The sequence below is a fragment of the Motacilla alba genome, chromosome 12 (genome assembly GCF_015832195.1).
Source record: "Motacilla alba alba isolate MOTALB_02 chromosome 12, Motacilla_alba_V1.0_pri, whole genome shotgun sequence".
Lineage (NCBI taxonomy): Eukaryota > Metazoa > Chordata > Aves > Passeriformes > Motacillidae > Motacilla > Motacilla alba.
Genome location: NC_052027.1, coordinates 8,966,969 through 8,981,929, shown reverse-complemented (window position 1 = coordinate 8,981,929; position 14,961 = coordinate 8,966,969). Strand labels below are relative to the sequence as shown.

General features: G+C 43.2%; 1 protein-coding gene across 1 annotated transcript in view; it reads left to right on the top strand.

Moving 5' to 3' along the window:
• Window positions 1-4,919: 4,919 nt before the first annotated feature.
• Window positions 4,920-14,961, top strand: part of PRKAR2A (protein kinase cAMP-dependent type II regulatory subunit alpha) — a 60,362-nt gene continuing 50,320 nt past the window's right edge. The window contains exon 1 of the mRNA XM_038148933.1: window positions 4,920-5,387. Within this exon, the coding sequence (XP_038004861.1) occupies window positions 5,138-5,387 (250 nt within the window). The 5' untranslated portion in view covers window positions 4,920-5,137. The remainder of the gene's footprint in view (window positions 5,388-14,961) is intronic.

Genomic DNA, 14,961 nt, shown 5'->3' with positions numbered 1-14,961 from the left:
TGGACTAAAGGTAGCGTCAAAGTAACAAATTTCAAGCTGACACAAGTATTTACATGTATTTATTAAAAAAAAGGTTGATTTTTTCCTCCTGTCTTTGTACAATTGAGACAGTCCCACATGATTTGCTGAAGTATACAGTACTCAGGCTATTCACTCTAAGGCTAACAAAATACATACTAAATCTTGCTAACTGTCACAAGCAAACCTACTGGTTAGAGCACCTAAGTTTGGTTTCTGAGGTTTAGCACTTTCCTGAGAAGGAACCACAGAGAGGCAGGAGAAGCAGTTTCATCTAGCACATGGTGTTCAAGGATCTCTACCTCCTGGTTTTTAAGCCCAGGATCACTTGTTTGTCACTATAACTCCTGGTAAAATGCAAACTCAGAAGGTTTGTGCGCATTATTGACAAGGTTACATGATGTTTATGCACATTTGCAGCAACTGGAGCGAGCAGTGGGTAGAAAAACGTTTGAATGTTAAACATAGAAAATGTAAAATGCAAAACTCAGCATGTTTTTTACAATGAGGGTGGTCAGCCATGGGAGCAACAGAGCAAGGGAAGCAGGTTTTTTTTCATTTCTTTATATCTTAAAAGGAAGACTGGATACATTCAGTTCATAATGATGTGGCAGCCAAAAAATCTAAGAAGTGTTGGAGAACAAAACAGACAGAATCATTTTTCTGCTGTGTAAAACCAGGGTGAGCCCACCTTTTGGGCTGTGGAGACCAGAACTGCACGCAGTGCTCGTGAAAGGCACAGAGAAGCTGAGCAACTACAGAAAGGAGCATTTCATGTCACCCTGGGGAAGCAGCTGCTTTTGGAGGAGAGACCAGTAGGACTGTCAGGGCTGAGGTAAGATCAAGGTTTACAAAATCCCAGAGTAGCAAATAAAACACAGGCAGAAACATAATCTGCCAAATCCTGCAATACCAGGAGTAGGAGGCATTTGGTAAATCTGGGGAGAGTGCTCCAGGTCTTAGCAGAAGAAGTGCTGCTTTATCTAACAGGTATTAAACTTCTGGAACTTGCCACTGTGACAAACCTTGGTTGCTGCCTTCAGCACCAGGGGGATGTGGAAAACGTGAGGCTGTGTTCACTAATAACTGTCATCAGAATATTTAGTGTTTTCTTGCATGATCCCTGTATGGAATTTGAAGGCAAGTGTAATTAATCCAAGATGCACATATGTTTACATAGTGTCTGAGCTCTGGCTGGTGCTGACAGGTTTATGAGAAGTGAATTATTACTCGTTATAAAAGGATTTATTTTACTTTTTAAGGAGCCAGTCGGGAAGTTTAATCTGATTATTTTTCCCCGGTGCAAGACTACACAGACTATTTTGCTTTTTCTGCTGGCAACGTTGCAGTTCCTGCCTGAGCAGGACAAGCACTGAAGCTCCACAACAGTTTCACTACTGACACATCAAAGTCACACAGATCTGGGTGGAACAGGCAGAGTAAAGGGAAGAGACTTCACCATTTGGGAGCACAGACACGTGGTATATATGGGAATAGCTTTCAGCCACTAAGAAATTATTGGAAGAACTATATACTGAAATATATATATATTTTGATAGGAATGCTGTGGGGACCACCTTCATCAGCTACACAAGTCTTATCTAACTCCATGCTGGGTGCTGAACATGCCATGAAGCCAGAGGAAGGAAATTGCATTGGTCATGCTGCCTGAATTAAAAATGTTATTATAAAGAGGATCAAATTGAGGCTGCAATTGCATTTTCTAATTTATTTTATAACATTTTTTTAATGTGAATGCTTATTATAGTAATAATTTTAAAAGTTATGCAAATCCAGGGAGAAAGAAAGCACATCATGTGCTCGCACAGCAGGCACTGTAACAATTAACTTCATTGCCTACAAGCTTCTTGCATATTTGTGCCTTCAGTTCTGATGTCTACCAGAAAAAAAAGGTATATAAAGAAACAGGATAAACTGTGGCGTAAATCAACTTGAAAATGCACTTTGTGTGACCTTGGATGCTTTTGATTTTGTCCGTTGACCTTCAGGAAGAGAATAAACAGAGCTGTGCTCTTTACTTTCCCCTGAAGCTGATTAGTTGTGTGTGGACATATAAATATCAGAAGGCCAATACAATGCAGCCCTTCAGAGGGCTTAATATTTACTGGTAACACTTTTTTTTTTTCCAAATAAATAACTAGATTAATATTCACAGACACAAATGACACAAAATTATCAACAAACATTAAAAGTTAATACAAGGGCTGACTGATGCCAAAAGCAGGCAATTGTAAAGTGGCTGGCTGTTGTGCAAAAAAGTGGGAAAGAAAAATAAGTGTACTCCCTTGTAATTAGACTTTCCCTTTCTTCCTTTGGACCTTCTTGCCAGTGTTTTTTACTGATATTGTGTTTTACCATTTTTATCAAATTTTTAAAATGTCATTTTTACCTCTTCATCACCAGCAATATCTTCAGCACCCAATCAGCAAAGGGAAGATCTTGTCAGGAATCTTAATTTTGTGGGGGGACAAACCATAGTTTTCTCATTGATCAGAATCTTTCTCTGTACCAGTTCTGTCAATAGCCAAAGTACATATACTGAGCAGTGAAATGAGCTTTTGTAACGTTTGAGACCATCAGACAGATAATAATGGTAGGGATGGCAAATGAAAAATCAGTATCAATTATCTTTTGAAAAAGGCAATAGAGCAACTGTTGTTCTTGCTGTAGGAAAGAACAGAAATTAAGAGAAATGGCTCCATACAAAATCTTTGGATAAATTGCTGAGAGGTGGCAAATCTACCTTCAGTGCTTTTAAAAGCTTATTTTTCACTTTGTATGGACACATAATGTAACCTTACTCCGCATGCAAATGTGGGAGCTGCATTACAGAGAACACCTTCATGTGCCATGAGATTTGCAAGCGGCCTCCCTCAGTGAGAGCCACGAGGAACAGCCCTGGATGTGGTGCTCTGGCACTGCTGTGCCCCCGTGCAGGGATGAACAGGCTGCCTTTATCTGGGAGTGCAGGGAGAACCATCTGCACGAGCCAGGGGACTCTTTGGCACGCGAGCAAACACCAAAACACACAGCACGCCGCCTCAGCCAATTCTGGGCTTCTAAGTGAAATTTTATACTTTGAGAACGAGTTGATTTTTGCCGTTTTGTTGTTGAAACAAAAGAAGAATGAAATAAAAATATGTACACCGACAAGACGCAGTGGTGTCACTAAGCCAACATCCGTATTCTCCTTGAGTCATGTTTGCACAGGTCTGTTTTGTCCCAAGACGAGATTCCCAGCAACGTCAAACCTTAAGGGCTGATGGCTCCACTCCATGCAGCCCCTGGGCATCTGCCAAACCTCCCTTGTACACACAGATAACAGGTTTTGTTCAACAAACACAAGCAAAAACCCGAATAAAGTGCAGTTAAGGGCATTTAAGGGTATCTCCAAAGCTCACACGTATCAGCAATGATGGGGTGATGAGGCACTGGCACAGAGCTGTGGATACCCCACGTCTGGAAGTGTTCAAGGCCAGATTGGATGGGGCTTGGTGCAACCTGGTCTGGTGGAAGGTGTTCCTGACCGTGGCAGAGGGTTTGGAACTAGGTGACCTTTAGGGTTCCTTCCAAGCCAAACCATTCTATGATCCTGTGTTTAATTTTTCTGCAATTCTTATCTGCAATGCTTTATTATCATCAGATCCATACTACTGCCATCCTTTCAGACTGTATCATGGCTCTATTCAGTGTCTACCAAAAGCTCTGAAGACCTTGCACTGACTTAAGAATTGTTCTCTAATGACATAATTCTGACAACAACCCAAGGGTCATAGGTCCTAAATCTAACTCCAACCAAGAACTGGATGGAAGTTCAATTGGATTCAACCAAGCTAAAAAAACCTCACTCTCCTGCTCCTGGGGGAGCTTTGGAACACCCTCACACGCTCCGTGAGGAAGGAGAACCTCTGTCCTTGGCACTGGGGAGGCCACACCTCGACTGCTGCGTCTGGGACTCTCAGTTCAGGAGGGACATTGGGGTGCTGGAGCGAGCCCAGGGAAGGGAACGGAGCCGAGTCTGGAACACAAGTCTGCTGAGGAGAAGCTGAGGGAGCTGAGGGTGTTTATCGTGGAGAAAAGGAAGCTCGAGCGGGATCTTATTGCTCTCCAGACAGCTGAGAGTGTAGCCAGGTGGGAATTTGTCTCTTCTCCCATGACACCGACAAAAGGACCAGAGGACGTGGCCTCAAGCTGTGCCAGGGGAGGTTTAGGTTGGACATTAGGCGGAATTCTTTCACAGAAAGGGTGACTCGATATTGGAACAGGCTGCCCAGGGATCTGGTGGAGTCATCGTCCCTGGCCGTGTTTAAGGATTAGAGGCCGGACGTGGCACTCAGTGTCACGGTCTAGACACGCTCGTGTTCGGTCAGAGCTCTACTCACTGATCTCGGAGGTCTCTTCCAACCTAATTGTTCTGTGATTCTGACAAGGAATGAGCGGACGGGGCCACCGGTGGGAAATGAGAGAAAAATAAAGACGCGGCAGCGACGGCGAGGAGGCGCCTGCCTGACCTCCGCCCCCGCGCACATCCCGCCGCCAGCTGCGGCCCGGAGCCTTCCCAGCGCCGCTCACAGCCGGCCCGACGCGCCGTGACCGGCGTTCAACGACTGCGGCGGGCGCGGAGCGGCGGGCGCCCATCAGTTTTCCAGAGAGCGGAACCACCCAGGCACGCACCCGGTGAACCATCCCGTCTCCTGCCGAGCCTGCCCCCCTCCCCGTGCCCGCTCCCGGTGCCCGCTCCCGGCTCCCGCTCCCGGTGCCCGGTGCCCGCTCCCCGCTCCCGCCCCGGCCCCGCCGCGCCCCGCGGTGACGCACGAGCCCCCCCCGCCCCCGCGCACGCGCGGCCGCAGCCCCGCGCCCGCTCCCGCGCCCGCTCCGCGCCTGCGCCGCGGGGCCGCTCCCGCCCCGTCCCGTCCCTCCCCTCCGCGCCCCGCGGCTCGTGTGACCGGAGCGGCGGGAGTCGGTCCGCGCCCGTCGGGGAGGCCCTGAGCCCGCACCGCCACCGCCACCGGCACCGCCGGCCGCGGACGCGGGGAGGGACGGACGGAGGGAGGGTGGGAGGCAGGGAGGCGAGGCGGCCTCCCGGGCGTCCGGCACCATGAGCATCGAGATCCCGCCGGGCCTCACCGAGCTGCTGCAGGGCTACACGGTGGAGGTGCTGCGGCACCGGCCGTCCGACCTGCTGGGCTTCGCCGCCGAGTACTTCGCCCGCCTGCGGGATGCCCGCGACCAGGAGGCGGGCGGTGGCCGCAGGGTGGTCAGCTTCGACGGGGAGCCCATGCAGACCGAGTCCAACGGCGACGAGGAGCCCGACCGCGGCGACGACGAGTCCGACTCCGACTTCGAGCGTAAGTGCCGGCGCCGCCGCGGAAGGGGCGCCGGGAGCGCGGGGTCCTGCCGGGGCTCCAGCCCAGGGCCGCCGGCCGCCTCCCCGCCGTGCTCGGAGCCGCGGCCCCGCCGCTGGGCAGGGCGGCAGCCAGGAGGGATTGAATGGGGAGAGGCTCCGCCGGCTCCCGCAGCCCCGCGCTGCCGCCGCTCCCGCTGCCCGTGGGCTGCCGGCCGCGCTCCGGGAGCCCCGGATGGCCCCGGCCGCTGCCCCGTCCCGGCGGTGCCCGGCGCTGCCCCGGGCGGCCGGAGTGCCCCGGGGTCTGACCGGGTATCGCCGGGCAGCGAGCGCGCTGCCAAGCATGTGATAGGGAAGATCATGTGTTATTGTGCAACCTCTTCTGTACTTATCTTTACATTTCTGTCTTTAAATCATTGTGGACGAGTGTGGTGGGGATTTTTTCGCTGAAACTGGGGTGGTTTGTTGCCGCTGTCGTGTGTTTAAAGTGGCTCTTATAAAGCACTGAAATAACTTCCGCTATTTAGCAACATATTAAAATTAAAAGCCGCTTGTATAGTGCTGTTTATACTGCCAGTCTCGAAGATGGAAAAGATCCATCTGGGCTGGACAATGAAATGCCACTTGTGATACTGAAATTTTTATTCTGTCAGAATTGTTCTGTGGGTTTTAGGCTGTGCAGAGTGTTTGCAATTGAGCCTCCGTGTGAGAAGTTATTTAAAATGCCTGTGAATGGTGGTACTTGGCACACCCAGAATTTTTTGGACTGAATGCTTTCTCGTTATTAGAAAGTAGCTTAAGGGGAGGGAAAGGTGAGAAAAGGCGTGCTCTCCCTGAACTTTCGGTGCCCTCCTTTGAAGGTCTTGTGCCCTTGACCTATAACGTAAAGGTTTCTGACTTTTATTGATAGAGGATCCTCTTTTAGACCAATTACTAGATGTCACCTTGTGGATGAAGTCTGCTCTTAAAATCTACTCCCTGGTTGACAGTTTTAGAGAAACAGGAAGGAATTAAGCTGTGAAACAAATAATTGTTTTAATTAAGGATGCGTTGAGGCACCAGCTATTTTTGCAGCGCTTTTAGGCTGGGAACTTCACGAATTGAAACATATCTTAAGCTCTTGAAAATAGACAAACAGGGCATGGAATGTGCGAGAGGACAAGAGTGAAATGGACAGTCAGATTGAACTGAAGACCAGTTTGCAGTCATCGTCTGGGTTTGGATGTTTTTTCTTATGAGAGAGAAGCTCTGTTTAGGGCAGATGAAAGGTGAAGGGCAAAGGTGTGGACACTGGTGGTGACTGAATTGATTTAAGGGAATGTTCCACAGATTTATGGAGATTACAAGTGATTTTTTGCCCTGCAGCCAAGTCAGCAGTATTTTCAAACATCTCTAAAAAATGAATGAAGCTAGAGTTTGTTTCAGAATGTATTTTAAAATTAAATTTCACGTTGGAAAAATGTCAGTAGATAGTTTGATGTAATTCTTAAAAATGTGCAATGTCTTTGTATTTGATATTTTCCTTAAAAAAAAAAAAATCATCCCTAACCACAAACCCCCTCCCCTCCCCAACTAACAAAACCAAACAAAAAACCCACTCCACCAGAAAGTCTGTTTTTGGGTTTGCTATTTTGTGATCAGTTTACCTAGATAAGGGGTTTGAAATACCGTCTTCAGGGAAGTACGTGTAAAATTTTCTTTCTGAATGTTGCAACTGCAGCTGGAGGGATCCTCTGGAGTTAAATGTTTTCAGATAAAAACGTAAAAAATTAATGGTGGCATACAGCTTTTCAAATGCAGCTTTACATAGCGAGGCTGTCCAAAGCAGGAGGGTGGTTCCTGTGCTTCATGTTTCTGCTTATCATCTTTCTATCTTAGTCAGAGAGAAAATTAAATTAACAAGGCTGGGCACTGTCACTTCTTGTAGTAGAGCCCTTTGTGCAAGTGCCACTGCCAGCAATGCTGTTCTGCTTCCTATCTGCACACCCTGCTGTTCCCCCCTTGTGGCTTCCCAGGAACAGTGCCGTGTTCCCTGTGACAGCAGGTGAGGATCCCTCTGCAGGGTCAGGGAAATGATTCTTTCTTGCATGGTTTAGCAGTGGCAGTGTGGCTCTGTGTAATTTAGGCTAACCATGTAATTTAGCCAGTAGCCATGGCTATGTGTTACTCAGGTTTCTGTTGTAATGTTGTCTCTATCAATGAAAAGTGTTAAGTTTCAGGTTCTGGTACCTGATCACTGTTATAGGTAGGACGATATTGGGCCTTGTGGAAGACAAGATCCTGGGTGCTTATATCTGCTTAGTATTTAAAGAGGATGTGGAGATTGTGTATGCTTTCCCTGTGAGAGGGTCAGATAATCTCATTGGATGGACCAGAATACTGTTTGTAAAGACTGCAGATTTTCATCTTGGGCAATTTAGGAAAGACTTTGGTGAATTTCACTCTGCTTTCCTAGGTCGTGCTTTGTTACCTTTGACTTGCTGTGACAGGTCAAATGGATCTTTTAAACATGTTTCCATGTCTGTTTATAAATAAGAAGATGAAATTGAGCAGTTGTTTTTGTAAATTACTATGTTGAGGAAACTTAAAGCTAGTTTAAATAATTACCCTTACTGTGTATGTTGGGAGGAGGAGAGATCTTTAGAAATAATGTGCTTTTCTTCGTGTGTGTGTCTGGCCCAGTATGAAATCTGTGTATGTCACTAGGCTGCATCTGCACACTCCGACTGAGATAACATTTCAGATGAGTTATGTGGGGTTTTTGTATGCTGAGTGCATATGGTAATAGAAGCAAGAATAAGTCAGAAGGAGGTCCTGGCCTTTGCTGTAAGCCTTGTGGCAAATGTCTTCAAGTAGCCATAGTGATGCCATAGTGAAACTCCATCCATGTGGTAAAAGTCACTGAAACTAGCTAGGCTACAAAAAAAAAAAAACAAAACCCAACCAAACTTTTATTCTCTTAGGATGATCACTCTTAGGTGATGCTTAGGAAATTATTTCCAGGTTTGTGTTTCCTGTCTGACCCCCCTGGAGTTTCAGCCTTCATTTTAACTACTTTTGTACATGTGTTCAAAGGGCATCAGGATGTGGCTGTTCAGCAGAGTGCATTGTAAGGCACGTGTGAAAATGAAATGATGATACTTGTGGGGGATCCCCCAGAAACATTTATCCACAAGGCTGTGGCAGAGAATTTAAGAGGTGCAACACTTTACTCAGAGCCTTTATTTGTTGGGTTTAACTGAAAAATTGAGAAGTTGGGAGGGTTGGCAAAGGTGCAAAGCAAGACCTTCAAAAATCAGCCTGAGAATGTAACCAAGGACAGATACGTATCCTTTAAGTGTGTCCTTGACCACAACACTTGTGCTTTTAACAAGCAGGCTCTGAATGGATGTGTTAAGACTGAAATTAACCCCACAGAAATGGTCTGTTCACTGTTTGAATTACTGCTTTGGGAAACTCCTGTTGAGGAGCACACCTGAAGGAAGGCACAGGCTCTGCTTCCCTGTCCCTTGAGGCAGTTGCACAAAGGTGCAAAGCACTGCAGGATTAACTTGCTGTTTTGTCTTATTTTTTGTAACAATAAAACCACCAACCTTATGTGTTCTTGGGGATATCAATTATAACTAACAGTGGCACCGAAATATTTTTGGGATTATACTAATTTGAGCAACTCAGATGTTTCAACTAATTACAAGTATTTTATTGCAAATAAATTTTTTCCTTCTCAGGATTTTGCCTTGATATTGAAGGAAAGATGATGTGCTTTTCAGCTGCTCCCTGAGCAAGAGAGCCCTTCTTAGTATTTTGCTTTTGAAATTATCCTGTTCAGTATGCTCTCTTGTTGTGATGGGAAATGGTGCATATGAATCTGGATGGGCAGGTGAAAAGATTCTTCAGCTCTGCACTGAAATCCTCAATTAAAATTCGAGGATTTGCTAAATGTCATCTTTAAAACATCAGTAGAATATCCGAGCAGAAGGGAGTAGAGAAATGCTCATTTACATTGTTAGATCTTGAATGTGGTACAGAATAAGAGTTCAGTGCATCTTTGAAATACTTAACTTTTTTGATTGTTAACGGAAACACTTGGTATTAAATTTAACCTGTTTTAGATTGCTTATCTTCTTATTTTTAGTTATCATTTGCTTATGCTTTCTTATTTTGAACTGATGTCCTGTGGAATTCCTCAGAAATCACTGTGTTACATCAGTCACAAAGCATTTATGCTCTGCCTACATCAATTCACAGGTTAGGCATAACTCCTTGCTGTTTCCCTGAAATAATTCAATGAAACTTACTGAATTACAGGAATTGGATGATGTTAAAACTTTTGCAGTGTAGCATAAGAAGAATAGTGGTCCTTTTGAAAAGTACTGTTCAAGTTTTCAGATATAAATCAGATTCATGGAGTATTGCACATATTGCTGTGAGACACCATCTTCAAAATTAAAGTACTTTGAAGTTTTTACTAGTGCTTTCATTTATGTACTTCATCCTTAACTGTTAATTAACTGGTAATAAAGCACAATAGCTCTCTCTTCAAATGTGCAATATAAATTCAGTCCAAAGAGTGACTACTGTATTTAAAATCTAGGTAGGACAGTGAGCACTCTCATAATCTGATAATTAGTTATCTCATATTAGTTCTGCATAGCTTTTTTTCAATAATGGTTATATCAAAGGTGTTTTCTGCTCTCCTTAAGTAGTCTCTAGATTTTTACGGAGGTAGAGGAAAAAGCTGGGTTAATGGTTGGCTTCAGTGATCTTAAAGGCCTTTTCCACCTTAAACAATTCTGTGATCTGACTGCATTAAACCTTTGAATTTGGTATACAAGGAAAAGAAATGCATACTCTTGCTTTATGTTCTAAAAGGTATGTTCAAACAAGCCTAGTGACCAGAAGGTATGGAAGAAGCTTTGGAGTTTTATTTATTCTTTGGTCTCCATCAATGACATGAAATCAATTGTAAAGCAAAGTATGCATGATGCATCTGTGTTTTAAGAGGAATATACCTCTGCATTTAATTTTATAATTGTATTAATTTTTGGCAGCACAGTATCCTGAATGTGTTTAACATAAATATGAAGTGAAGAAATACTGTTGTGCAGCTGCTATACTTGCAGATGCCTTTGGTTTTACAGAGGCAGTTCTCCATGACTTAAATCTGAAGAATTAAGTAGAGTAGCTGCTGTTAGTACTAATGGAACTTCACTCCCTTTATTTATCTTGTTCTCATGGGGGACTTTTGAAGATAAACTAAGTATTAAGGAAGACTGATTTTACTCCTCTTTAGTTGTTTGGACAGAGCATGTGAACACTTTTTTTTTTTCCCTCTGGAGGCCTTTTTGTTTCTGTATTTGTTTATCACAATGAAATTGCTTTTCAGCATTTGTTCTTAAGGTTGCAATTACTGTATTACAAGGTTAGACTAGGAATTTTTTGAACTAAGTAATGTAGTTTAAGGAAGCCACCAATTGTAGCTCAGTGGGGCTTGAAGGAATGTTTCATCAGTAGTCCTTTGTACAAAGGAAATTGAATGAGAGTGTGTCTCTAATACATCCTTACCTGAGACAGTAAAAGAACCAGAAGTGTGAAGTAAAGGGATAAAAGGTGCTGACTGGCTGAGAAACAGAGAATTACAATGGATTGGCTGAAATTCAGATATCCCTGGATATTGCTAAATGTATAATGGTTTACATCAGGAAGGATGAGCTTCTATATTAATTATCAAATCTAAGTTTATTGCAACTTTGACGTAGTACACTTTGAGTTATTTGTAATGTCTTGCCCTCAGCACTGTTAATATTCCTGTAACATCTATTAGAAATTCCTTACGATCTCTTGAGAAAGATACCCTCTTACTTCAGTTTGCAGTTAGTGGCTTGACATAATTGTTCTGCTTTAGGTGATCTATGTCCTAAAATGTGAGGAAGCACACAATATTTTTTTGTTTGTTTAAAATTTCATTTAAATTTGTATTTGTGGTCTGTTGCATACCAGTAACTTTTCACATAACTCTTAAGCTTGTTACTTTCTGAAAGAGCTTTAGATAGTTGCTATAACTGAACAGATAAATTCTTGGCTGTTTCTGCTCTGTTGGTATCCTGCAGTTACTCTGTGTACTAGCTTCTAAAAGAGCATAACTAACTATGAAGTGGGTAACCAGCCATTATAAATAATTGCTGAATTCTTAAAAGCCTGTGTTTCCATATTGAAGTGGTTTATTGTAAGAAAAGTTGTATGAAACTTCTGAAATTGTATTCTTCTAGCTGGTTCTAAAATTAAGCTAAAGGAAGATATTGTATATCAGTACTAGATATTGTACTGAACATTAGCTTCTATTTAACTGTGCTATTTTTTGTTCATTTAATAAACTAATATTAGAATTCTGAGACAATTGTGTCAGTATTTCCCCCATGCTAATACTGAAGTTTTCTTGTACCCTCTTACCTAAAATAGAACAATGGAGATCTCGGGGAAGAGGAGGAGACAGCAGAGAACAAGCTCACTTCGAGCTATTCACCAGTCACTCATTAAAAACCTTAATGTCTGACAGAGCAGTTGCTCATTATTCAAATGAAGACTGGAAATGTAGCCAAGATGAGCTATGAGTGTTTCCCACTGGCTTCAGTAACGTTTTCAGCTTCATGAATGATCATTCATATTTTCTTGTGAAAGGAGAGGCAGACAGTAATGAATATAACTCAACAAACGTGCTGGTTCCTCTTTTAGAGGGATGTTATTCCTTCCTCTCTAATGGTCCTGTAGATTCCTTTAGTTGTGCTTCTTTGTGTTCCATGCCTGTCTTTGCATCAGTACTTCTTTGGTATGTAACAATTGTTTGGTGGTTTTTGATCCATCAAGGTTCTTTGATTCATGTAGATTTAATTTTTTTCCTGAGGTACTGTCAGTTCCACGGCAAATGGTGTGTACTCTGCTCCAGTCTGCAGTTTACATACCTCACTGTACTGTGAAACAGACAGGGGAAATAATAAATCAAACAAACCTTGGTTAGAAAAGCAACTGTGGAGAAACTTGGGAAATCTTGAGTGTGGACAAAATGCTCTTGCATAAAAGACTTGCATAGTCTTACTATGATAGTAATACTAATAAAGGTTGTGTACTTATGAGATCCTTTAATGCAAAAGCTTTTTTTTCTTTTAAAAATATGGATCCAAAAGAGGGGCCATTGGATAGAAACTCCAGAAATCTACTGTGCAGAATAAGCAGCTGTTTTGTGGTCATGGTGTTTTGCCTGTGAGAACTGTGGAGATGATGGCAGTGTTCTCTGCTGGAGTGGGAAAGGTACTTAGAAGTGAGAGGAGCTTTAGAGGAAAGCACCCTGTCTTACAGTTTTCACACTGCTGGGATTTGGCCTCTGTTTCATAAATACACAATAAATCATGTAAAATAAAGGCCAGCATTTTATTAGTAGCAGTTTTGCTGTGAGTCCTTTCCATACATTTATTTTCTCTGTAGAAATAGCAAATGATTGAGAGTGGCAGCTCTCTGTCCATAGATGTGGAAATTCCCTTCAGGGGAGAAATCATCTTTAGGAGCAGCTCTTCAGGGCATAAGGTAGGGACTTGGAGGTATTCCTTCTGTAGCCTTGCTTTCATTGTCATTTAAAACCAACAACAAGTTTGGGGTTTATTTTGTGAGAAACCTTCAGGCACTCTCTGTTCTCTCCTTTTATTTCCTGGTGGCTTGCAGAACAGCTTTGCTTCTGTTCATCAATGGTCTCTAGCCTGCAGGGGCTGGCCTGATCTCAGCTTTTGGTGTGAGGTCATCTTACAGCAGTCTGGAACCCTGCATTCCTTTCTGGGTGTTAGTGAAGTCCACACCAGGATGGACAGATCAGGGGCCTGACCAGCAGAACTGAGCAAATTGTCACAAAATGCCACTGTGAGCTGTTGTGTGAAGAAGGGTTAGGAGTGCAGGTCGGAGGGAAAGTGCATGTTCTCCCACCAGTCACTGCTCTGTCCTTCTGGATCTGAGCGTTGTTGTCACAGAACATTGTAAAAACTTGTGTGGAGCTTGTGTGGGGAATGAAATGTGGGTTTCGGATGAGGGTTGAGAAACTGCTTTGTAGTTTTCCTCTGTATTTTTGAATCAACCGTGGTGCCAATTTCCTCATTCTTGGTGATTGCATATTGACAAACTGCTATAAAGCAGGATGTCACAATGGCTCTTCATTTCCATTTTGGTTCTTCCTCCCTTGGGACAGCATATTGTTTTCTGCTTCCTATTGAGAAAACTGTGTTCCACAGAAGAAATTAAAAAAAAAAACAAAACAAAACAAACCCACAAATACTTTTGTGTTATTTTTCCTGGTGAGGCTCCAGTAAACACTTATTTTTGTGGCAACACTTGTGCTAATTATGATCATTCAGGAAGAATTGCTTCCTCAAGGACATCTGTAGTGAAGGAGCTGGCCAGTCTCCGATTCTCATGAGTATGGGGGTACCCCTCTCTGAAAGATTTCTCTTGTACAGCCCTGGAATGAAAATTCTAAGATTGAGTTACCCCTTTTTTAATTTTTTTGGTTTTTTTTAGAAAAAAGTGATTGTTCAGAAACAGATTTCAAACATTTGATGTTACCAGTGTTTCCGATTAAAATTGGTATTTGTAAGACTCACAGGGTTCTCAGGTTAATAAATTATGAAAGATAAAATATTAGAATAGATTAACACTTAGTCTTCTGTCTTTCACACCTTTGGGGAGGGGTGGGGGAAAGATTCCATGTGTAGTTTTGTTATAAAATCCTAAAAATTAATTGTATTCAGAGTGGGGATATTTGGAGACCAATTTTTGTAGTGTTAAATATCACTGGATACAATGTTTTTAATTCTAATCTTGAGATCCTGTAACTTTATGATAAAAAACCATAAACACGACTTGTATTTTTTATGAGCATCTCTTAAATCCCTGTGAAGTAATTTTAATTTCTTACTGCTGGAAACATGTAATTATTAACTGTTTTACCAATTTTTTCATAGCACTGCGAAATAATATAACTCTGCATGATGTGACTGATTTTGCTAGTGGTTTTAGCTTTTCTTAGCTTTCCGTAGCTGGAAGATCTGCAGTGTGTACATTTGTTGTGAAGCACTGTGTGACTCGGGGGAGCTGTATCCTAGAAGTTCTGCTCCTAGAAATCAATTCATCTGGAAGCTGAACCATGCAGCTCTTGCCACCTGCTGTGCCTCAGTTTGGCCAAGGAATTTTTTATCATTGCATCCAAATACTGTCAGAATGAAGGTTCTTTATCCAAGCCTCTTGCTGAGACTTTGGACATCCGTGAGCAGATTTGGCATCGTGCTCAGGGACCTGGCTCAGTGGTGGATGTAGCAGTGTTGGGTTTGTGGTTGGACTCAATCAATTATCTTAAAGGTCTCTTCCAACCTAAATGCCTCTATAAAGAGGATTTTCCCTGGTTTGGGTAGGACACACTGATATTTTTACTATTATCCCTGCTTAGGATACAGAACATATGTCTGCCTTCACCCTTCCTCTTTCCCAAAAATCCTCTTCCTGTGAAAGTGCTCAGGATGCAATTACTGGAAGTGTGTGTGGGG